The following is a 23715-nucleotide window of genomic DNA, read 5'->3' as shown; positions in this document are numbered from 1 at the left end:
ACAGCTTCCTTGTCTGTGAAGTTAGAGAAATTGAGTAGGATCGTGAGCAGATGTTCTTGATCACCGAGGAGAAATTAATACCCTGACAACTATCATGTTTTAAGGAGTTGCACCCTCACATACTGTTGGTGGGACAGGAAGCCTCTCTGGGGGCAGTTTGGCAATGTGGATTGATTTGAAATACAGAATATGCATTCCTTTTGACCTAAAAATTGCCCTCTTTGGAATTTACCCCCAGGGCGTACTCAAACCTAAGAGTACGGGACCCATACAGGGACCCATACAGCGTTTCTCTGGTTTTGAAAGACTGGAGAGAATAACCCAATACTGTCAGCAGAGGATGGGTTCAGATGATGGTGTAAACACATCTTCACATACACTGGATTTTGTATGTGTGTTAAATGTTGATGTAGGTTTGTATTTTTGACATAGAAAGCCAACCTTGACTCGTTGGTCAGTAAAACTTCAGATTACAGAATAGTATGCATGTGGTCTGACGACTAAGTTCACAAACCCATCCTGGGGCAAGTGCTCCCTACTCCCTGCTGAGTATCACTCCCGTCACCTTCACAGGACCCACGTTAGGAGGTGTGCGCTGATGCCGGCACCTCAGCCACCTTCGAGGCAGTTTTGGAACTCTTTCTGGGATGGCCATCAAAGCTGTCCTCATATTACCCTCGATGTCCTAAATGTCATCAAAATGTCTTTCTTTTAATATTTCCTTTGTCTTCGGGGAAAGTGTCCATTCCGTCTCCCAAACCACCCTCATGGTGGTGATTCTTAAACTTTTAGGGGGTGCAGACCCTTTGAGAATTTGGAGGGGCTGAAAGCTGAGGACATTTTCCCCAAAGGAGACATGCACAGATGCCAGGTTTTAGACAGTTACGGATTTCTAGACCCGTCCATGGGCACTGGGCTTAACACTCCTACTTCAAGGTTGCACTGTCACTGGTAAAAGTTAACATTTTACCTTCATTAAGATGTTTTAGTGTGTTCTTCAAAAGCAAGCTGGTGCACCTGCTTTGAGCAGACTGGTGTAACCCCTGCTGCTCCGGCATTCTCCAGGGACCTTCAGAGTAGTAGGGGTCAAAAAAGCTTGCAGTCAAAAATGACAGTAAACTCATACTCCAGCGAAGTGACTTTCCATGTCAGTCATTTGTTACTCATGTGCCTGTGCAAATCTATGTTGTCATTTAGGACAAATATTATAAAGTCCTAAATAGGTAAATTCCCTAAAAATACTTTGTTTTTGTTTTGTTGAGACAGAGTCTCACTATGTTACCCTCAGTAGAGAGCTGTGGCATCACAGCTCACAGCAACCGCCAACTTAAGTGATACTCTTGCCTCAGCCTCCCAAGTAGCTGGGACTACAGGCACCCGCCACAATGCTCGGCTATTTTTTTGTTGCAGTTGTCGTCATTAGACAGACCGCGGCTGGATTTGAACCTGCCAGCTCCAGTGTATGTGGCTGGCACCCTAGCCACTGAGCTATAGGCACTGAGCCCTTTTTTTTTTTCTATTTGTTTTTTTGCCTAAAAATACTTTGTAAGACTGGATATGGCTGATTGAAAAATGAAAAGCTGGAGTTGAGAGAAACGGAGCAAAAATGACTAAAGGGGGAAGCAGGCCTTTAAAGAAAAGCTGAAGAATTTGCAGCTCCTTGGCCTTCACACAGGCTTGGTGCGCCCTGGGTGTTGGAGGGGAGGCGCGAAGCCAGGGAGACGTGAAGCAAGTTACCATTTGCACAAAGGCCTAAAAAAGACAAAAAGGGACAGAAATTGCTCTTCGACAAAGTTTGCACTAGAATTTCCAAATAGTAGAAATGATATGACAACGCTGAGCAAACACCCTAGGAAGTTGTGAAATCATCTCCTCCAGAGAGTTTTGAAACAGAACAGAGTGTAGTCCTTATGGCCTAAACCCAGATGGGGAAGCCGAGGCCTCTGACAGTTATCTTAAAGCCCAGGGAAAGGGCTGTGATGTGAGCTGCAGAGCCTGCACCTGCTCTCTAAACCGTCCTTGGTGTTTTCCAGGCAATAGTGAAGGAATGCCCTCCATCAGAAACAGAGGAGAAGAGCAGAATTGCTGCTGCCATCTTTTACTCCATCAGTTTGACCCAGCAGGGACTGCAGGGGGTAGAGCTGGGGACATTCCTGGTGAAGCGTGTCATCAAGGAGCTGCAGGTGAGTGCTGGGCAGGGCCACAGACAGGGCAGCCTCCGTGAACCCTGCAGGTGTCGGGTATGACAACCAGTGGCTAATCCTGCCCCTGCTTTCTGGGGAGCAGATGAAGATAGGAACTAAAGGGGTGGGGAGGAGTAGAAAAGTGCAGGTGTGTTCTGAGGATATGTGCTGGCTCCAGGGCGCCCTCCCTCTGGCTTGTCCAGGATGTGCCAGGTCTTGTGTGCTGTCCCGTGTAAGTGTCAGGGGTGCCTCATTTTGCTCTTTTTTTTTTTTTTTAATTAAATCATAAAGAGGTAGATCATGTCTACATTAATGCATTTAGGGGGTACAACGTGCTAACTTCATATACAATTTGGAATGCTTACATCGTACTGGTTAATTTATCCCTCACCTCATTTACTTAAGTTTTGTGTCAAGACACTTATACTCTATACCTAATACATCTGGCATGTACCCTTGCAATATGCACCATAGGTGTGATCCCACCATTCACCCTCCCTCCATCTAACCTCCCTCATCCCCTCCCATCCCTCCCTCCCTCCTTCATCCTGGGCCGTAGTTGTGATCTATTCCTCATATGAAAGTGTGAGTGATTGTAAATTGGTTTCATAATAATACTGATTACATTGGATACTTTTTTCTCCATTTCTTGAAATACTTTACTAAGTAGGATATGTTCCAGCTCCATCCATATAAACATAAAAGAGGTAAAGTCTCCATCTTGTTTTAAGGCTGCATAGTATTCCATGGTGTATGTATACCACAATTTATGGATCCATTCATGGGTTAGTGGGCACTTGGGCTTTTTCCATGACTTGGCTATTATGAATTGAGCTGCAGTGAACAGTCTGGTGTAGATATCTTTCTTATAAAGGATTTTTGGTCTTTTGGATATACACCTAGTAGAGGAATTACAGGATCGAACAGCAGGTCTTCCTTTAGATCCCTGAGTATTGTCCGTACTTCTTTCCAAAAGGGACATATTAGCTCTTAAATATCCAAGCTCAGACACAGCTGGTGGCCGTCCTAGCCATGCATGAGCACCACACCCGTACCCTCCATCCTCTGGCCCCACCTCCTGGCAGCTGGGCCTGTCTTCTCATGATTTCTGAGGGAGAATTGAGGTCAGACCCAGGGCTGGAAGGTGAAGGCATTGACTCCTTTTGATCACTCTCTTCCTTGCTGCTCTGTGGGAAACCTTTACTGTCCTACAGCAGAGCCCTCTGTGCTCAAAAGTGTCCCTGGGGGTTTATAAAAGCAAAGCACTTGAGAGCCTCCTTCAGTATCCGATGAGAGGAGTACAGTTAGGAGAATCCCAGGGTAGGCTTCCCTTTTCATATTACTCTGCTGTTAAGATTATATTTTTGAATTTTAAATGATAATGAGGAAATGCTCACGGTATGAATTTGTAACACACGATATAAAACTGCTTCTCATCCACATACAGATTGTGCAGAGAAAGACCAGAGGATTGTACTTGATCAGACATGAGGGGGCAGTTTGCTCAGCATAGTGGAGGACGATGGTTTTCTTTCCTTTTGTCATAAATTTTTTCTATAACGACCGTGCATTACGTTTATAATCAGAAACCCTGGGTTTTTTGAAATGATCATTGAGGTCTGTAGATAATTTGAACAGCAGTGGTTGCCCCGAGTCGTGTGATGTGTAAGAACGCCCACAGCCCTGCTCCCCCTGTAGCCCCCATGGCGTGCCTGGGCTTTCACCTGTTCATCGCCAGTCCCTGGGTGTTTGTGTGCCAAGCACCAAGGCAGGTTCTGTGGCTGCAGCAGTATCCGTGACAGGGGCCTGGTGTGGCACAAAGACAAGGGCTGGAGTCAGAATCTGGGTGCCAGGCCCCACCTCACAGCGGGCAGTTCTCTGGTTGTATGAACATCCCCAACTTAGGTCTCTATTTTGCCAACATGACAATGGTAGGGACAGAGACTCCTTGCCTTGAGGACTCAAGATGCCTCCTGGGCCTACCACACACATCAGGTTCCTAATAATCATTCCTTAAAAAGAAGAAAAATCACGTGTATCACGTGTCACTTGCCAGCCACACCACAGCGTACACAGGTTAGAGGCACGTAAACGCTAAGTGGACGGGTTTCCCGTGTCAGTAACACAGCTGCTGAATTTGTGTGTTTTCTCCTCCACCCCGTCCGTGCTTTACAGAAAGAATTTCCTCACCTGGGGACATTTTCCAGTCTGTCTCCTATACCTGGGTTCACCAAGTGGCTTCTGGGGCTTCTGCACTCACCAACCAAAGAGCTTGGGCGGAACGAACTGTTTACAGATTCAGAATGTAAAGAACTATCAGAACTCACTGGTGGCCCCATCACTGAGACTCTCAAGGGTCTTCTGGGCAGCAGTGAATGGGTGAAGTCCGAGAAGCTGGTGCGGGCGCTGCAGACCCCGCTGATGCGGCTGTGCGCCTGGTACCTGTATGGGGAGAAGCACCGGGGCTACGCTCTGAACCCTGTGGCCAACTTCCACCTGCAGAACGGGGCAGTGCTGTGGCGCATCAACTGGATGGCCGACACCAGCCTAAAGGGCCTTAGCGGCTCCTGCGGCCTGATGGTCAACTACCGCTACTACCTGCATGAGACGGGCTCCAACAGTACCGCCTACCTGGGCTCCAGGAACATCAAGGCCTCCGAGCAGGTGCTCAGCCTGGTGGCCCAGTTCCAGAAGAACAGCAAGCTCTAGGAGGAACCCTCCCCTAAAGCACATGCGTCTGGCCCAGGGCTGGGAAGATGAAAACATCACGGACAGGGCAGGTCGTGTGTCAGAGGGAGCTTTCTGAGTAAAGCCGCGGTGACCTGTCCTCTTGCCCGCAGGGTTGTGCGGTGAGGACGGGTCTTCACTTCCACTGTGCTGGGAAAGAGGCGCTGCCTGGCATGGACGGGGCTGGATGCAGGTGGACACAGACCGGCGGGTCAGTGTGCTCCCCAGAAGGGTCTGCCGAGGCCTTCGGCCTGATACCTGCCCAGGGCGGGTGCTGTGGCATCTCCAGCCTCAGGCTCTATAGTTCTCATACCAGACAGGTCAGTCGGCCTCCTGAGGACCAGGGCCAGTGGCCCAGAAGAGAGCAGATTTTACCTGGAGCTTCTAGAATGTAATTTGGTGATGATTGCTTTAGCCGTTTCTCTCCACTTAATAAAAAGGGACATAGGGCTCTGCTACACTTTACCAGTTAAACTCTGAAGTTCATAAATATATGAAAGGGTTTGTGATTCTGCACAAATATAGCACAGAAGCTGCTGCTGGAGCTGGGCTGACAGGGATTCACATTCATAATGGACTGCATAGTAAGGAACAAGTCTGTTCTGCAAAGCGGTAAACGTGTGATCATTTAACTGAGGTTGACTTTAAGATAAGAGGCTGGCAAGGCTGGAGTCAGCTCTGAGGTGTCAGCTGCGCCGTGGTCCCCAGCTGGAGCTGTGGCGATTGTGTTCTGGGAAGGGGCCAAGGGTACAGGATGAGGACAAAGATGAGGGATGGCCGTGGCTGTGGGAGGAAGGGAAGCGTGTGTCAGCACAAGTGCCTCCATGTCTGCGTGTGCAAGCGTCTGTACACACACACGTGTCTGTGGTTGCAGTGCCCTCCTGTCCTCAGGCAGACGGGTCGTCCCTTCCTTCATTTCTCATCTTTAAGACCCTGAGGGCACTAAATTCTCACCATCCCAGGTCCTTCTCTGCCATCTCCCATGTCTGACACGTGGCCTCATAACAGGGGTGTGATGGTCGTCACTGGTGGAAGCTGTCTTATGCCTCCTCCAGAGCCCTGGACCGCCTCTGAAGGCCCTGGGGATGAGGCTCAGAGGAGAGAGGGCCATGTGGCCTGGCAGGCACACCCACCCCGTCATTGTTACAGATGTCCCTGCAGCCCGACTTTGGCCCCCACCATGACACTGGCCTGAGTGAGGGTTCTGTGATCTGTCGTCCCCTTATTTGGATATTAAAATGGTTGCTGCTTTTCTGGCTTCTGTTTACAATTTCTGCCAAAAGACTAAATAATCTTTTCCCTGGTAAGGGGGTAGGGAGCAGCTCCTCTGGGTTGCACAGGTGCCCTAGGGGCCTCTCGACCCCCAATAACCAGGCAGCACCCCACTCTACAGAGAAGGGACCCCAGGCTGCCCAGTGAGCTCTGGACCCTTTGCACAGAGCCCCAGAGTCTGGGTCACTCTGAGACTCCTCTGTCCTCCTCTGTCCCTCTCCCCTGCCCCTTCCCTCTGAGGGTTTGATTTCTGAGCCCTACAGGGCAAGATCAGGAGTGACTACAGCCCTGCCCTCTCTCTCAGGTCCTGGGGGCGGGGGCTTCCTCCTTGTTCTGTATGTGGCTTCAAAGGGGGGCGGATCTCAGTGTTTCTGCAAGCATTAGCATATTCTGGGCTTTGTTAGAAATTAAATATAAGGCCTATTTAGGTTTTAAATTGAGTGAACACCTCTGATTTTTAATTGAATTTTGAGACTTTCATTGGAGTATGAAGTCTATTTTGATCTATTCTTGGAAACAAAAGCTGCCCAGTGATCTCTATCCAGCACAGAAAGTCACAGCATTATTTACAGTTTAGCAACATCAACCGAGGTGACCCCAGATCTCTTTCTCATGTTCGTTTTGTTTCCAAATTGCATTTGTAGTTCTCACCTAGCTAAATCCCTGAGGGAGGAAGGAAGGAAGGAACACTATTTGTGGAGTCTCTGCTTCAGGCCAGGGGTTCTCCACAGGCTTTCCTGGCCCTGCATTCCCCTCCTCCCCCAGATCTGTCTCTGCCCTTTTCCAGGGGCAGCCAGAGTGTTTTTCATTTGCAGATGAGGAAATGGGCTCAAAGAGGCCCACCCAGCTGGTGAGGGTGGAGCTGGGACTCAAACCCAGGCCTGACCAACACCCAGCCCCCCTTTTTCCACACCAGCCCAGATGGGGAGCAACCACACGGGAAAAGGCCCGGGGGGAGAAGCCCAGTGCTGGCAGAACAGGGCAAGTGGCTCATTTTGGCAAGCAGGAAGAGAGCAAGGTCAGGGGCGGCCTGGCTGGGACCAGAGGGCAGGAAAGTTAGGATGCAACATCTGGCAGGGGGCAGGGGTCCTAAGACGGACTTTTCCAGGGTCTTGTGTCTTGTCTGAAACCAGAGCCTGCATTGTGCTGGCCATATTTGGTCAGAACCCTCAGTTACCAGGGACAGGAGCCCAGTTCCAGCAAAAGCAGAAAGCCCAACCGAGTCCACGAGGGTTGGCCAGACCACCGGGTGTGCAGGAGTACTGGGGCTCCCTGCCTCAGCCTGGGCCTGGCCTTGGCCCAGGAGCAGGCTGCCCACAGCTCCACCACCACAGGGACCACCTCCCCAGGGTGCCTGGACTCTTACCACCCCAGAGTGAGCTGTGGCCATGGTGGGAATGAGGGCTTGTCTGGTTTGGAGATGAGGAAACAGGCTGGAAGCAGCTGAGTCTCCATTCAGGGAGGGAGAGAGCTGGGGCAGGCAGCACCCCACCCAGGAGGGGGCTTGGTTCTGAACCTCTGTGCTCTGTGCACAGGCTCCAACACCCAAGCTGTTGCTGTAAATCTCTCTGGGACACCTGGCTTGCAGGGTGGGCTCAGTAAATAGTGTTTGTCTGTTGACGAAGCGGAGTCTTCACTCCTGCATCAGCAGTCCTGATGAAAATTTCCTTCTGTCAGGGTAGCTTTGGCAGCAGGGAGGGAGCCCAGAGCTGCTTTCAAAGATGCTGGAAGCTACAGAAGAGGGAGGGATTAGACTACCGTGCTCCTGAAGTGTCTGGCCTGGCTGTTCGCATTCTATCCACATCCTCCCCTCCCTCCTCTCCTACTGGAGGTCACCCAGCAGAGCTCAGGGTACCACCTCTGGTTGCCAGCTGTCACTGAGGCCCCTAATGCAATATTCAACAAGGTGCCCTCTTGGCAATGGCCAGGCCCATGGGCCACTTATGCCCCCCAACCCCAGCTTTCTCCTCCCACTCTTGGCAGACCATCCTTCCCTTAGGACCTTTCTCTATGCACCTTTGTTCTCCACCTACATATCGATAATAAGAGTGACCATTGTCCCTGTTTGGCTGAGACAGGGCCTATCTGGGGTCCTGTAGTCATGGCATCATTGTTAACAGAGCTGCCCCTCACTTGGACAGTCACACGGTCCCCCTGCTGACACTACAGGTGCTTGACCTGTGTGTCCACCCTGGACAGCTGGGCCATAGCTAAGGTTGGACATAGATGCTCTCCCCAGCACCTGTGTTCTCAGCTGTTCCTTCCCAGCCACCCAGCTGTGTAACCCAGAAGCCTGGCTGGTGCCCCTCAGATCTCATGTGGTAATGAGCCTCTGGTCTGGGCTGCCCAGGTGCCTTTGCTGACCCTTCCAGACCTTTCTCCATCCCAGCAAGTGGAGTTGTTACTTCGAAACGTAAATTGGGTCCCCTCTCTTTTCCTCACCTCCCTCCCTCCCCCTTGTACCCAGCCACATGCACACCCACTTGTCGTGTCCACCCCTCACTGCTTTTCCTGGACCCTCCTGGGCACTGTCCTCCTCCTCTCCAGTCACACGGCCTTCTCCAGCCCCGGAACTCACCATCCTCCTTGCCTCACACATGCTCTTCCCTTCCCATCTCCCCTGGCCTGACCCCTCAGCATGGGGCCTCTGCTTGCTGGCTGCCCTCCCATTGAGGCAGCCAGGCAGCTGCATGTGTGTCTCCACTAGACTAGGAGCCCTCTGGGGGCAGGGGCTGCCGCTGGATGATTGGTTCCACCAAAGTGGCAAAGCTCCTGCCACAAGCTGGCTACAGAATGCACAGGTGACCTGGGATCCCATCCAGTCTGACGCTTGCAGAGGCCCTTGCCTTCAGACTATGCTGGTTACCCCAATGTGCTCCATGCCCAGGGCTCCATAGCCCCTGAAAGGTGGTGTCTTTATGGGCCAAGCCAGGCCCACAGCATCCTGACCCCTCAGGGGTGCTGTGCAGGAAGGGGACACGAGACCCTGAACCCCTGACACCCTCTTTCCTCCACATCCAGTTCCCTCCGGGAGCTTGTCCTGACTCATTTAGTCCCACCCAGCCAAGAAGGAGCCCAAACAAAGCCCTGAAGGGCTGGTCCCTGGCACAGCTCCCGGGACCATTCACCTGCTCCCTGGACGTCCCCTTTAAACACAAAAGGGAGACTGAAAAGGCACACTGCTACACTCACTGGGTGGCTGCCTGGAGCCAACTTAAGTCCTGGACAACTCTGCCAGGTTGTCCCCTCGAACACCTGAGATGATGCCCCGTGAATCCCGCAGGGCCTGATGCGGGGAGGGTCTCACGAGATGACCCGACCGGGTGCTGGAGTCCAACCCAATGCCCAGCATGGTAAGCTGTTAACTGACAGCAGAGACAGCTGAGCCAGAAGGGAGCGGCTGTCGCTCCGAGTGGCTCCCAGGGCTCACGGGCGCAGTGCAGCCTGCCGCCACCAGATGGCGGTGCCGCGCTCCCCAGCTGCCGCCGCGGTCCCGTCCTGGGCGCTGAGGGCGCAGTTCTCAGGGACAGACAGCCCAGCCCAGCCCAGCCCAGCCCGGCCTTAACCTTCGCTCAGAGGCTGCGCACTAGGCGTTGGGTGCCAGCAAATGGGGCTTCCCACACCTGCTGCCCTTCCTGCTTACCCAACTCCCAGGCACAGCCCTTCAGCCAGCCCCTGCTTGCCGGTCAGGTAACTTCGAGTGGGGCAGGTGGGTGGTCATTTGTAAGTCCCAGGGCATCCCCCTCTTGCTCCTCACGGGGTCTCAACTCAGGCCTGACTTTCTGGCTCTGGCAAGGAGCCCAAATCACAATTCTAAATCCCACTAAATTTAGGGGTCCTGGGCCCAAACAGCAGTCCTTTGCTGACTCCTGGTTACAGTTGTTTTATATCACTGCCATAAGTAAAAACTCAGCATTTCTTGTCATTAAATAGAAGGTGACAGTATTATTTAATAAAAGAGTATTATTAAAGCCCAGTTACATACAGTTGCTTCCTCTCTCAACAAAAGGGGGGACAAGATTAATAAATATTAGGGAATGTTCAGACTTTCTCTGTGAAGATTCAAAAAGTCCTCAGAGGACTTTTTAAAAGAGTTGGGAAAGTATTAAATGAGATTATTGCTTTGTCTAGAACAGCGTTCTCAACCTGTGGGTTGTGACCCACAGGAACTGTATTAAAAGGGTTGCGGCATTAGGAAGGTTGAGAACCACTGGTAGAAACCACCAGCCATTCCACATCTCGCACCCTGGGTGATAGGTTGAAGGATTTTGTCTCTGGACACACCAAAGGAACTCTTCCTTCAGGTTTATCTAAGGCAGTTTCCTTAGACATATTCTCAAAAGCCCAGGAGAACTCATAACTTGGCATCCTGGAAGAGGAGGGTGGCCTCCAGCATGGCCTGGTCGTAACTTGCCACAACAATGTTGGGGGACCAACAAGGTTCTGTGGGTGTCCCAGGGCTCCAGGCATACTTTATTAAGCTTTCACTTAAAATCATATTTGTAACTATCTTAACTGCTTTTGAGAGCACATGTAGTGAGAACAGGATGGGGCAGGCAGGCCAGGGTTAGGGTTAGGGTTGACCTTGTGTCTCCCATTCCTGTTAATTTGTAAATTGGGCTTTCACCTGAAGGTGAATATTTGAGTAGTATAGGGTGATTGATTTAAGAAATTAACTTTTGAATTAGAAATGTTGTCTTGGGGGGCAGTGCCTGTGGCTCAAAGGAGTAGGGCGCCGGCCCCATATACCGGAGGTGGCAGGTTCAAACCTGGCCCCAGCCAAAAACTGCAAAAAAAAAAGAAATGTTGTCTTGGGTCGTGGGTTATGTCAATTATTATTTACTATGGGTCATAGGTTATGGCAGTTACTGTTGTTTAAGATAAGTGTTAATTACTGTTGTTCAAAATAAGTAGTAGGGTTCTTGCTTTTAACTTTCATGTATATAACTGTGATATGGGAAATGGAAGAACAGAACAGTCTAGAAAGGTTACTATGGCTGGCCTTCTGCTAGTAAAACTATTGGACCTATCTCAGTCTCTGCACATTGGCTGACAGTAACCCTCTTCATAACACATTGAAAACAGCCTATTGGGCTCTGCGCCTATAGCTCAACGGACTAAGGCGCCAGCCACGTACACCTAAGGTGGTGGGTTCGAATCCCCAGCCTGGACCCGCCAAAACAACAATGACGGCTGCAACCAAAAAATAGTCAGGCGTTGTGGAGGGCGCCTGTGGTCCCAGCTACTTGGGAGGCAGAGGCAGGAGACTCGCTTGAGCCCAGGAGTTGGAGGTTGCTGTGAGCTATAATGCCACGGCACTCTACCCAGGGGGATAGCTTGAGGCTCTGTCTCAAAAAAAAAAAAAAAAAGAAAAGAAAACAGCCTATTGGGCAGCACCTGTGGCTCAAGGACTAGGACGCCGGCCCCATATACCAGGGGTGGCGGGTTCAAACCCAGCCCCGGCCAAAACTGCAAAAAAAAAAGAAGAAGAAGAAAACGGCCTATTCACAAATGTGATGTATCAAATACTAACGTGTTGCAGACACCATGCTGGGAGCTTGTGGTAAGAGGTAATCTCAGCCCTCAGATTGCCTGGGCTTCTCCCAAAATCCATGGAGCAGAGGCACATGCCAAGAAGACTGGCTGAAAATCTGATAATTTTCAGCCATTTGTCCTGTGCATCAGAGCTGTCAGTCCTGGGTGGCCACAGAAACAAGCTGGCTTAGAAATGAGCCCAGATGTCTCCTCTCCAATCTTTGTAATCTCCCAAATGCCTTGCGGCTGAGAGCTAAGATTTTTACCCATGACCTCCACCACCCTCCAGTATAGCAGTTGCTCTCCAGCCCTCTCCTGAAGAGCAGTGCGATGATGTCACAGCTATACTAATCAGTCCTGGACTTAGATCCAGACCCACATGAAAGATGGGGCCCGCCAGCCCAGCTAAGCACCTACTCCTGCAGTGCCACCATTCAAGCCTGAGGATACACTCTCCGCGTTTCCCACTTTCTGGCTTCAAAAGGGAAGACCACTGTGTCTAGATGCTGCGTGGGTCAGTAGATTGTGCTGTCACGGACAGAGGCAGATGCTGCTCCAAGTGGAGGGAGGAGCTGAGCAGTGGGAGAGAAGAGGCGAGAGGACGGACACTCTCTAGATGTCCAGTTCTTCTCCGATTGCAGAGTCCAAGACAAAGTGCAGCCTCCCCCAGAGCCTCAGTAATTTAGGAACTCTGTCTGCCAGCTGGATGACTCATCCAGATCTCACCGGCCCAGCCACAGAACACAGTCTAGGACACCTCCCCAACCCTCAGGCATATATAAATCACAGCCTCACCAAGGAAGCCAGAGGCCAGAACACATCTTTCTAGAACCCAGACTTGGGTCCTGAGCCTGGTGTCATCGCTGAGAAATGGTGTGGCCATTACTGGAGTTACAATAAGTAAATGGGTCAGTTTTGATGTATAAACAAATGTAAGCCAGTAAAGTTGTTTTTTTTTTTTTTTACTTTAAGATTTATCACATTGGCATTCCAGGTGAGAAGTTTACTTTTAATATAAAAGGCTTCTGCAGAGGCAAGCTTGGTAAGCGAAGTTTGAAAATGTTGAGTGTGATGAGTTATAGGCCCTTCTGAATGGCAGTGGCAGCCCAGGGGTCTGGGCAGCTTCCCCTCTACCCTAGTCCGTTCCCAGGTCTGCCCCTGGGCAGCTGCCTGCACTGGTGATGGCGTCTCTGGATGCAGACACCTCCTGGAATGAGCTGTGATGTTTCTTCTGCAGCTCTGCCCAGAAAGCTCCAGGTCAGGAGAGAAGCACCCTATCTTGGTCTGCAAAGGATGCCTCTCTGAGAGGCCTGTGCCTGCAGGCCCAGCTGCCTGGGGCATGTCCCATGGCACCGCCGTCAACCCTCTGCAGGTGTTTCTCATCTCCTACCTTAGCTTCCCGGGATCCACCTGGCACCTGGGGCAAATCACTAGTGCCTGTGAGGATAGGTAGGAGGTGGTAGGGAGCGATGGTGGAGATGGCAGCTAAATGCAAGTAGCTGAGAAAGTGGGCACAGCGCTCACCCTGTGAGGACAGCTCCCAGCAGAATAACCACGGCGAGTCCATGAGGCCCTGACCTGCACCAGGCAGGGACACAGAAACCTAGTGGGGATCTCGACCCTCAAGGAGGGTCCTGCTCCAAGCTCCCCATGGGCCTGCAGCCTCCTAAGCCTTATTCTCACAGCTCTCGTCATCTCTAAGGAAGGCCTCTCGAGCAAGCAAGGGGAGTTCTCCTGAGTTTGCTTCTCTCAGGGAACAGGAAAGGAGGCAGGGCATCGAGGAACATCCAGCCAGGCCACCCCAGAGCACCTGGGCAGCCAGGTTGGTCTGGGCTTGAGCCCTGCTCTGCCACCTGCAAGCACAGGGCCAGCGGTGGGCAAGTGTTTAATGAGCACCCGCTATGTGCAGGGCCCTGTGTGGGGGGCGAGCACGTGTCATCAAAGCAGCCCAACCCACCCCTTGGGCTCACCTTATAAGGTGTGCCCATTTTTAAGGTGCTACCCCTAAGGCTGCTGATACTCCAGAGGGGCCGCAGCGGAAGAGGGGGGCAGTGCCCAGCCAGGCCCCTCCCCCCACCAACCAGGAACCCTGGCCACCCAGGGCAGGACTTTGTGATGCGACAAACAGCCCAGCCTGGCCTCTTGTCCCCCAGCCCCCTGCTGCCACATCTGGGGGGGCATCTGGGGAGGGCCAGCTCCGCTTCTCCCCGGCCAGCAGGTCACCACTGTCACCTCTGCTGCACCCAGCTGATTCATCATCAGGTAAGAGGAACACACAACAAGAAGGGGCAGGGCTTGTTCTGGGACACAGTGGCACCTGGTGTGGGGCCTGCCTGGCCAGAGAGGAGGAGGCTCCAGAGAGGTGACCAACAGGCTGTCTGGCCAGGAGGTGAGGAGGGTTAAGCTACAGACTCTGGGAGTCAGGTGACCTGGGAGGGGGTCTACTGCCGCTGTGATGTCAGGAGCACCATGGCCCCCAAACACTAGGCTCCCAGGTGGTACACTGCGCTGACTGGTCACTCCATGGAAGGGATTCTGGGAGGAAAGAGCCTCTGTAACCGGAGGCCTGGCACACACCCGCATGTGGAACATTCCCAGAGCATGTCACCCATTGTCATTAGGCCCAGGAACATGCGACCACCCACTCTCATCTTGGCCAGGCCAGGGCTGTCTGGTCAGCAGCCCCCTGCCAACTCCTAGCAACATAGTCCCCTCAGGAAGCAGCCCTCACCAGCCCCCACCCACCTGTCGGGGCCCAGGCCCTTTGTAGGGAAGGGATGGCCAGGGACTGGGCCCCTCATGCCTCTCTGCTTCCTAGATCTGTGACTCTCACCTGGACAGCTTGGGCTGCACTCAGCCCAGAGGCCCAGCCTTAGGTTCTGTGCCTCAAAGTCTCTCTGAAAGTGCTTATCCAGGGGACTCTGTGTACCCCACAAGAGCGTGCTTTATGCCCTGTGAATAAACTGCAGGCCCTCACCAGCATTGCCGAGCAGAGAGCAGAGACTTGAATGAACTGAGGGTGCAAGTCCTGTGGACATCTGAGGGAAGAGCCTTGTAGGCCCAAGGAATAGCAGGTGCAAAGGTCCTGAGGCAGGAGTGTGCAAGGGCAAGGCAGGGACTTGCTTATACTGTGGCTGAGAGGGGCGTCACTGGCGGGTGAGGGACACCACCTGGCTGTGTTCTGGTATGGCCATCAGGCTGCCAGGTTGGGGACGCTCTGGTGGCAAGGCACGGCCCAGGACAGCAGGAGGTGGAGCCTGTGCAGTGGGGCTGGGTGGCGTGAACCAAAGAGGAGCCCAGGCTGACTCTGCGGGTTCAGCCTGCGTGACTGAAGCAGAGTGACTCTGGGGCAAGGGGCAGCAGGGAGGCTGAGGAATGGCTTTGCTGCCCAAGCGGAGCAGGAGAGAAGGTGGAGGACAGATCGTGGCTGGGGGCTGGCTCTTCTCCAACCACTGTCCCTCCCTCCTGCCAGTCAGGACCTGCCCCAAGCCGCCCTCCCAGGCCCAGCCCCACCCAGTCCAGCCAGGGCTGAGTGGGTGGTGCCTGGGACACAGCCTGCTGCCCTCAGATCCCTCCCTGAGGCCCCCAGGCCTTTTCGCCGCCTACTCCCCGCCCCAGCCCGCAGGAATGGGCAGGCCTGCCAGACCCTCTTTCCAGGATGCCCACGTGAGAGCAGCACAGAGCTCACATTAGGGCCTGGGCAGGATCCAGAGGCCTGGGCCCTCTGCCAGCTGCAAACTCTTCCATACTGGGGTGCGAGCCAAGGAGCGGTGGGAGGGGGCGGCTGGAGTGGGAAGACCCAGCACTCAGGCTCTGTCTCCTGGGTGCCTCTTTTGTCAGTGGTGATGACGACGTCAGTGAAATTTCTGCAGAGCTTGCTGCACACCAGGCACGTTTTCAGCACCGGTGTCACTCTCAGTCCTGAGCAGCCACTATTCCTTACTTATCTCCATTATGCCTGTTGGGAAACTGAGGCCCAGAGTGGTGCTGTCACTTGCCAAGGCCACACTGGCCTTGGGAGGTGGGGGCTTACTTTTCACTACAAACCCTTTTCTACTTTTGAATGTCGTATCATTTCCATGAACTACCTGGTAAATTAATATGCAAAATTTAAACACAAATAGTTGCTCATGAAATGTACTGGGCCCCTCCCCCTGAAGCCAGCTCCTCACTCCCTCTGTACACCCTGCTCAGCCCACAGGAGTTGCTCAGGGGTCCTATGAGGGCTCCACACCTGTAGCTCAGTGCTCAGGGAAAATATCACCTCTTCAGAGAGACCCTCTCTGGAAACCCTTCTTCTCCCCTCCCCAAATCTAGATCCTGCTTTTCCCATAACTCATTCATCCATTCAGTAACATTCTGTGAGTGCCCACCGTGTGATGTCCAGGCAGAGACCAAACCCGTGAACCAGGAGAGCAAGCCCTGGTCCTCACAGGCCTGACCGCCAGCGAGGGGTCTGGGTTCCCAGGCACCCCCATCGCCCACATTGTCACCCTGACACTTCTCCGTTCGCTCCTACTCCTTAAATATTCATGAGCGCCTTGAATCACACCTTAGACTGGCTGGTACCCGCATGACCCTATAAAATCATTTATCAGCCTTAAATGGATTCATCCTGCCCAGCCCACCCTGCCCCTACAATTTCCACCCTCAGTAAGAACTTCCTGCTCCTCCTCAGGAAGTTAGAAACCAGAGTGGCTTCAAAGATAAGCCCCCAAATGAAAGAGCCCATGGCAGGCGTGACAAATGGCCCTCTGAACCTCAGGTCCCACTGCTGCAAGGAATGCCTATTGTCTGTGGAGTTCTCCAGAGAGGCCTGGGTTAAGCCCCTCAGGACCATGCTTTGAGTCTCCTTGCTGTATCAGTTCCTCTTCGCTCAACATTTTCCAACTTTCGGGGATTTCTGTTAAGCTGTGGGGTTTCTCAGAACCTAGTCTGGTTGATTAGAGCTAAATCAAGCGGGACCATCACCTCCCACATTCTGTAGACTAGGCCCTTATTAATATGACCCAAGACTGCAATACAGGAAGACCACCATCCTCTTCCCCTCCTACTCTTCCTGGCTCTAGAGCAGCAGTTCTCACCCCTGCCTATATGTTACTATCACCTGGAGTTTAAAGTCCCAGTCTCTGCCCCCCACAACACACACACACCAACTAAATCAGCATCTCTAGAGATGGCTCCAGGTGATTACAGTGGGCAACCAGGGCCAAGAGACAGAGGTGCTGGTGACCACCTCCCAGTCATCTGAGCCTCAGCCACCATCCCCAGCTCACTGAGACCCTGGTGTCCAGGCCTTTAAGGATGACAGCTAACATTTATGCTAACTGATAACCAATGGTTCCCAAAGGTGTTCCAAGGAACACTGGCTCTGCAAGGTGCCCAGTGAAGAACAGGGGAGCTCAGTGGAAGTGGGAAACGCTGCTCTAACCCCATCCTCCCGTGCTAGTTCCCCAGCTGAGTCTTGGTGGAAGCCCCCACCCGAAGGCACAAACACTGCGACAGCAAGCTTCCTGTAGAAGTTACCAGAGGGCTGGGACCAGTGTCCAGTCAGTCCGCAGACATTGTGAGCATGTCCTGAGCCGGTTGCTGAGACGGCTCAGACGCCATGGAATGTCTAAACACATGGAACCCCCACCTGCCGGGAGCCCTTGTGTGGCCCTGGGATGATCACACACACACACCCCGCCCCCGGCTCTTCTCTCTTCTCAAGTGGGCTTTGTCACCTCTCAGCCCAGGGAAGAGCAGAGCCAGGACAGAGACAGGATGGGCACAAACTCTGAGCAAAAGAGAAGTCACCACTGCCAGTGTCCTACTTGGCGCCACCAGGCTTTCTGCCCTGCAGTGAACAGCGGGAGAAACCTATTACATTTCATGAGCAACTATTTGTTTGTGTTTAAATTTTGCACGTTAATTGACCAGGTAGTTCATGAAAATGGTACAACATTGAAAAGTACAAATGGATCCGTAGTGAAAAGCAAGTCCTCCCACTCCAGCTCCACATTTGGGAGATGCCCACTGCCACCTGCTTCTTGTGCGTCCTCCCTCCCACCTGCGCCCCCTTCTCTTCCTCCCTCCCTTCTCCCCCCCCACCTGTGGAAGCACTCTGACGTTCCTTCACTACTTACAACCATAGAGCACCTCTCCTGTCTGCGTCAGGAACGGCTGCAGAGTATTCCATTATAAGAATGCTAGAACCTCCTGAATGAGTCTCTTCATGATTGGCACTTGGGCTGCACCCCATTTTCAGCCCTTCTAATAAACAGTGGCGTGATGAATAGCTTTAGACAGATACTCTTTCCTGGGGTGCAAGTCTGTCTGTCAGACAAATACCTAAAAAGGCATGGCTGAGTCCAGGGCCAGGTGCATTGTCATGACAGATGTGCCCAGGGCCCCTTTCGATGATCACGCCCACTGGCCTCGCTGAGGAACAGGGTCACTTTTGTGGAGCCTCTGCCTGCCCTGGAGGGATTCACCCTGCCCCTCGAGTGTCTCTCTGATCTCAGAATCCTGTCTTCCTACAAAATCTTGTGCAGAAGTTGATTCAGTAAGAAAGATGAAGGTGGGCTGGAGTGAGAGCGGAGGGTAAACCTCTGTGCCCTTGTCTCCCACCCCTGGGATGCCACCTCCTGGAACCCATCAAGGGAACAAGGGACAGTCAGTGACCCAGGAAACCACAATAGCAGGAAGCCTGTGCTGCTCCAGGGCGGGGAGGGGAGTGTTAGTGGAGCCAGCCTGGGCCACAAAGGAGCCTCAGACGGGGACAAAGTACAAAAGGAGATGTTGCCCTGAGCCAGCCGTGTGCTCCAGCCGCCTCTCACCTGCTCATGAGAGCTTAACTGGTACATTTTCAGGAATTTCGTGAGCCAGTTGTTAAAGACATCTCTTACTAAAATTAAATTATATAAGCTTGAAAAGTTAACAAAGTACATTAAAAAGTAATGGTGGTACAGACTCAAAGCTCACTGCTAGGCTTTAGTCCTACCTGTGCTCTTGGGGCTGCTGGGGTCTGTATCCGTGCAGTAGGACACAGCACTCAGACCACAGTTCCAACCCCACTGTGCAGAAATCTTACTCTGGTAACTTGAGTTGACCAGGGTGGGAGTATTTACACCACAGAAACTAGCAAACTACAAATGAGAACTTTCCACGATGTCCCCCACCCTGAGCTAGCTGCTAGACATTGGCCAGCACACCATCACCCTGACCCCGTCTCCTCCTGTCCCCTGACTTCCCACCACTGTCTGCCAAGGATCAACCCAACCAGAAGCCAGCCAGTTGGGGCTCTGCCTCCCTGGGCTCAGAGCAGGGTGGAGAAGGTAGAGAATGGATCAGGAGAAGCCAGTGGTCATAATTAGCCTGCCAGCCCTTGCTCTCAGGGAGAGGACACCTGTGGTGTCTGTTGCCCTCAGTGACGGGCAGGCTGGCCTAGGTGACCATCGAGGAGGTCCCATCCTCACCCTCTATTTAACAGGCCAGGACTCCCCTCCCCTGACAAATCTACAGTGTGTGGCTGTGTTATCACACAGCAGGCATGGAGGACAGGGGCCCAGGGGTCTTCTCTGTGGAGCGAGGCGGCATGCGTGAATCAGGGTTCACAGTGACAGAAAGGTCAAGGGATAGTGAAGAGGGCCCCCCAGAGACTCCTCAGGAATATACGCAGCATGTGGCTTATATGCTTCACAGATATTCAAGTTCAAATATCCTGAATTTCAACAATAACTTGCCAAGGATAAAAAGAAGAGGCCTGTCTTCTCAGAAACAAGGAATTTACAGACAAAGGCCCACGTGGGCTGAGGAAGGAAAGAGGAAATCAGAAGACAAGTGTGGGCAGGGAAGTGGTCACGTCCAGGCAGAGGAGGTGGCGTGAGGGAGGGAAGGCCAAGGGACCTGCCTCTCATGGCAGAGAGATTGTGGTGAATCTCAGAGGCACAGCATGGAGCAAGAGAAGTCACACACAGAGGACATCTGGTGAGCTGCCATCGATGTCAGCTTCAGGAGCTGCCAAAACTCATTTACTAAAAGAAAAAGCAGGAGTGGGGTCAGAAATCTGAGACAGGCCTGAGGGAGGCTTCTAGGGGGCAGGATGCTACACATCTTGCCCTGGGTGGCGGCCACACAGGTGCGCACTTCTGCGAATCTGTGGAGCTCCACCTAAGATGCTTCCCCGTGTGGAAGCCCGGCCTCAGCACCTGCCTGAGACTTGCTGTCACTTCTCAAATGCACATTTAGTGAGGGTGCCTCCCCCACTGTGTGCCACCTTCCTGCTGGACCCTGGGGACAGTCTCCATCCCTGCCCTGACTCTGCACCAGTAATGTAAAGCTGGATGCTCAGAAAGCTCCAGCCAGGGTGGCTTCAGGAGGCAGGTGGAGACTGGGGGCCTGGGAAAAGTGAGCAGGGGGCGGAGCTCTGCGGAGGGTGGGGTAGGGGGTGATGTGCTCCAGGCAGAAAGGACAGTTCGTTAAGGAGGTAGAGACCTGTGGGTGCTTCAAGCCAGGAACAGGGTGGGGAGGGAATGAAGGGAGCCCCGGCAAGGGGCAATCCGGCATCACGCCCCACTGATCTGGGGAGGGAGGGCATGTCAGGAGCAAGGCATTCAGCCTTCAGGTCTTGAGGCCTGGCACCACCAGGGGAGGATCACAGCATGCAGAAAGTCCCCAGACTGGAGCCCAGCAGTCATGGAAATCTTGGGTATGGGGTGCTCGTCCAGAGCCGAGGTCTCCTGTGTCTCCAGCTCCGGCCTCAGTGGAACACGATGTGCTTGGTGACTCAGTGCCTGACTGAGGCAGGGATGGACCCCAGGAGATTATTTGGTCAGGAGGCATTTCAGGCTGTGCAGTCCCTATACTCCTCTGGCCTCAGAGCTCTGGCGGGGGCTACTCTATATGCGTGTGGCTCTCAGAAGGCACGGTGCCGGGTTTAAGCTGCTGCTGTTGCTATAGTGAAATTCTTTTTTGTTGTTTATTTTCTGAGGGTAGGTATGTACAATTAGGCTACATCGTTTACATTTGTAAGGTAAAGTCTAAGTTGTACTTGTTCCCCTCACCCAGGAAGTGTCCAGACACCTGCTCCTTGTTCCCACTAGACCCCCGACCACCCAGTTTGGATTTAATTGAGTTTTTCTGTCATGTGAGCCTGTTGTTGTTAATCTATAAGTTTCGAGTATATGCGATGCTCGTTTTCCCATTCTTATGATACTTTACTTAGGAGAGTGTTCTCCAGATCCATCAAGTTGTAACAAATGATACAAAATCTCTGTCTTCCTTGTGGCTGAATAGCATTCCATGCTGTGTGCATAGGCCACAGTTTATTAATCTATCCGTGGGCTGAAGGGCAGTTGGGTGGTTTCCGCGTGTTTCTGATTGTAAATTGGGCTGTTATAAACATTCACGTGCACGTGACCTTATGGTAAAATGACTTTTTTCTTTTGGGTAGACGCATAGTGATGGAGTCACAGGAAGAAATGGGAGGTCTACTTTTAGTTCTCAATCGTTGTTGAACAAGGGACCCTGGCCTGGGCCCTGGGCAGCTCCACGTAGGGTGGGCTGAACCAGAACAGCCATAGGAGACTGGGGTTGGGACCCCCAGACATGCACATATCACCCCACCCCATCCCTGCTGGGGACAGCAAGGTGATCCAGTGTAGAGGACCCCAAGAGCCAGGTGACCTCTGAGCAAGATAATTTATAGCTGGGGGCTGGACCCTCTGGCCATTCGTCCACAGGTGTTCCTTGTGGAAGAAGAGCCCGAGCCTTCAGCACGTAGTCATTTGTTAATCACTCCCCTCACCTGTGTTGTACTGTCTCAATAAAGGGCCAGTGTGGAGGTTGCTTGGGGCATAGTGGTCAAGACCAGGGCCATAGGGGCCTGAGGGGTTGCAACAATCCAGGGTGGAGCTATGATGGTATCAGGGGAAGAACCCACAAAGGCCCAGAGCCTGCCAGGACTCAGCAACCCTTCTCCTCATGGCATCCCCAGCAGAGACACTCGCACCAGGGGTGTTTGCTGTTCACAGGCACCTTGGGCCCAAAGGTGTCGCAGAGTTGTAGGCAAGGGCTGGACTTTGGGAGCTTGGCCTGTTTCTTCCCCAGCCAGACCCACAGTGCTTTCTGCCACCATGGAAGGAGAAGCCACATGTACCAACCTCTTCACCCCAAGCGCAAGCTCCAGCACTGGAGCCGTGGCCGTCTGTCCCCCATCCTTCTCTATGCACACACACAGCTTCCTCCCTGGGCATGAGGGAACCCAGACCTTCTCTGGCAAAGTTTATTCCTCTTCTTCCTGGGCATGGGAAGTGGTCATGGCCTTGATGCTTCCTTGGGACCCCTGCCACAGCACCCTACCGCATTTGCCCCATCTTCCCCACAGTCTTTTAAAAAGGCAGGTCCCATCTTTTCACCCTCCTCCAGGGGCTTTCTTCTGCTCTTAGGAGAAAAAACAAACTTCTTCCAGAGCCACCAAATCCTTTGTAATCTGGCCCCTGTCAACCTCTCCAGCTTCAACGGATGCCCATGCTCAGCCATGGCCCCTTCCACTCTCTCAAAAGTCTCCTGCCCCAGGGCCTTTGCACCTACTCCTGCCTCTACCTTTCTGCCCATCCTGTTCCCAGACCAGGTGCCGCTCTCTCAGGGGGTCTTTCCCCTATATCGCCAGACTGGTCAGCTTGTGAGAGTCCTTTTATCCGGGGCTTATTTGCTCCAGGAGGTGTTTTCTCCACCATCAAATGTTGCACAGTACCTGGTGCACACATTCCTGCTGCTTGAGTAAATGGAGGGCCAGGGAGCTGTCACAGCCGTATCAAAGAGGGAGCAGCAAGGAGCTGAATTCCAAGGCTCTCCAAGGCCATTCTGTTGTATGACCCTGGACAAAACACTGCCCTCGTGGGACCCCAGCTTCTCTACCTGGGAAAACTAGCACTGGCTTGTGGGACAGCTCCCTCTGAGAGTGGACGTCTTAGGCACATTATTCTGTGCCCTTCCATTTGTGACAGACAAATCTAGACCCTCAGTGGGCCTCAGAGTGCCGAGGGTCAGGGAGACCCAGAGCAGGAGAGGAGCTCATGACAGCCCCTCGCTGGGAGACAGAGACAGCCCACCCTGATTAAGTGGAAAGTGGCAGCTGGGGATAGCAGAGCAAGGAAGAAGGCCCCAGTAGCCTGGAGTCAGGTCCAGAATCCTTGGCAGCCAGAGGCAGACAAGCCCCTCCTTGCACAGACCTGTGGAGCACAGAGCTGGCTCTCTGAGTCAGGAGAGCCAGGCTCAGCCAGATGAGGTTTTGACCTCGTCCTGGATTCCATCCTTAATACAGGAATTATCCTCAAACAAGGATGCCTTGGGCCTGCTGCCCATGCAGTTAACACCTCTGCAATGCCTCTCCTTGACCTCAGTGGAGGCTGCTTCTGCTCCTCCAGCCTTGCAGCAAACGTGCTAGTCTCCAGGGCCCTGCCCAGACCTGACTCTGCCTGCTGGCGGGCACCCCAGCCCAGGGCAGATGGCGGGCTTCCCAGCTGCCAGAAGACATCAGGCCCAGGAGCCCAGGGCCTGCCAGGTCCTGTGAGATGGGGCCCTAGCAGTAAAGCAGGAACCCAGACAGGCATCCCCTTTTCCTGACAGTTTCCTCAGCTCCACACATGTCACAGCACAGCCAGCTCTGCCACTGCACTTCCCCCCATGCAAAAGGCACAAGATATATTTGGTCATTGCAGAAAACCTGCAAATACAGCTAAGCAACAATCCCTTGTTATCCCGCCATCAAGCAATGTCGATGAGGTAGCTGATGAAGGTGATGGCAACCATGATAGTAAAGATGATGATAATGGTGAAGATGATGGAGATGGTGGTGGAGATGACGGTGAGATGGTGGTGATGGTGGTGATGATGAAGGTGATGGTGATGATGAAGGTGATGGTGATGATGGAGGTGGTGGTGATGATGAAGGTGATGGTGATGATGGAGGTGGTGGTGATGATGGAGGTGGTGGTGATGATGGAGGTGGTGG

The 23715-nt window shown here is 52.9% G+C and overlaps 1 protein-coding gene across 1 annotated transcript in view; it reads left to right on the top strand.

Annotated features, from left to right (window-relative positions):
- Positions 1 to 6164, top strand: part of MLYCD (malonyl-CoA decarboxylase) — a 17084-nt gene extending 10920 nt beyond the window's left edge. The window contains exons 4-5 of the mRNA XM_003791296.3: positions 2034 to 2183; positions 4359 to 6164. Coding sequence (XP_003791344.1) covers positions 2034 to 2183; positions 4359 to 4892 — 684 coding nt within the window. The 3' untranslated portion in view covers positions 4893 to 6164. The remainder of the gene's footprint in view (positions 1 to 2033; positions 2184 to 4358) is intronic.
- The last annotated feature ends 17551 nt before the right edge of the window (positions 6165 to 23715 follow it).

Source organism: Otolemur garnettii, unplaced genomic scaffold, assembly GCF_000181295.1.
Source record: "Otolemur garnettii isolate 467f Iridium unplaced genomic scaffold, OtoGar3 scaffold00047, whole genome shotgun sequence".
NCBI classification, from domain to species: domain Eukaryota; kingdom Metazoa; phylum Chordata; class Mammalia; order Primates; family Galagidae; genus Otolemur; species Otolemur garnettii.
The sequence above is the reverse complement of the archived record's forward strand: the minus strand, read 5'-3'. Positions and strand labels throughout refer to the sequence as shown.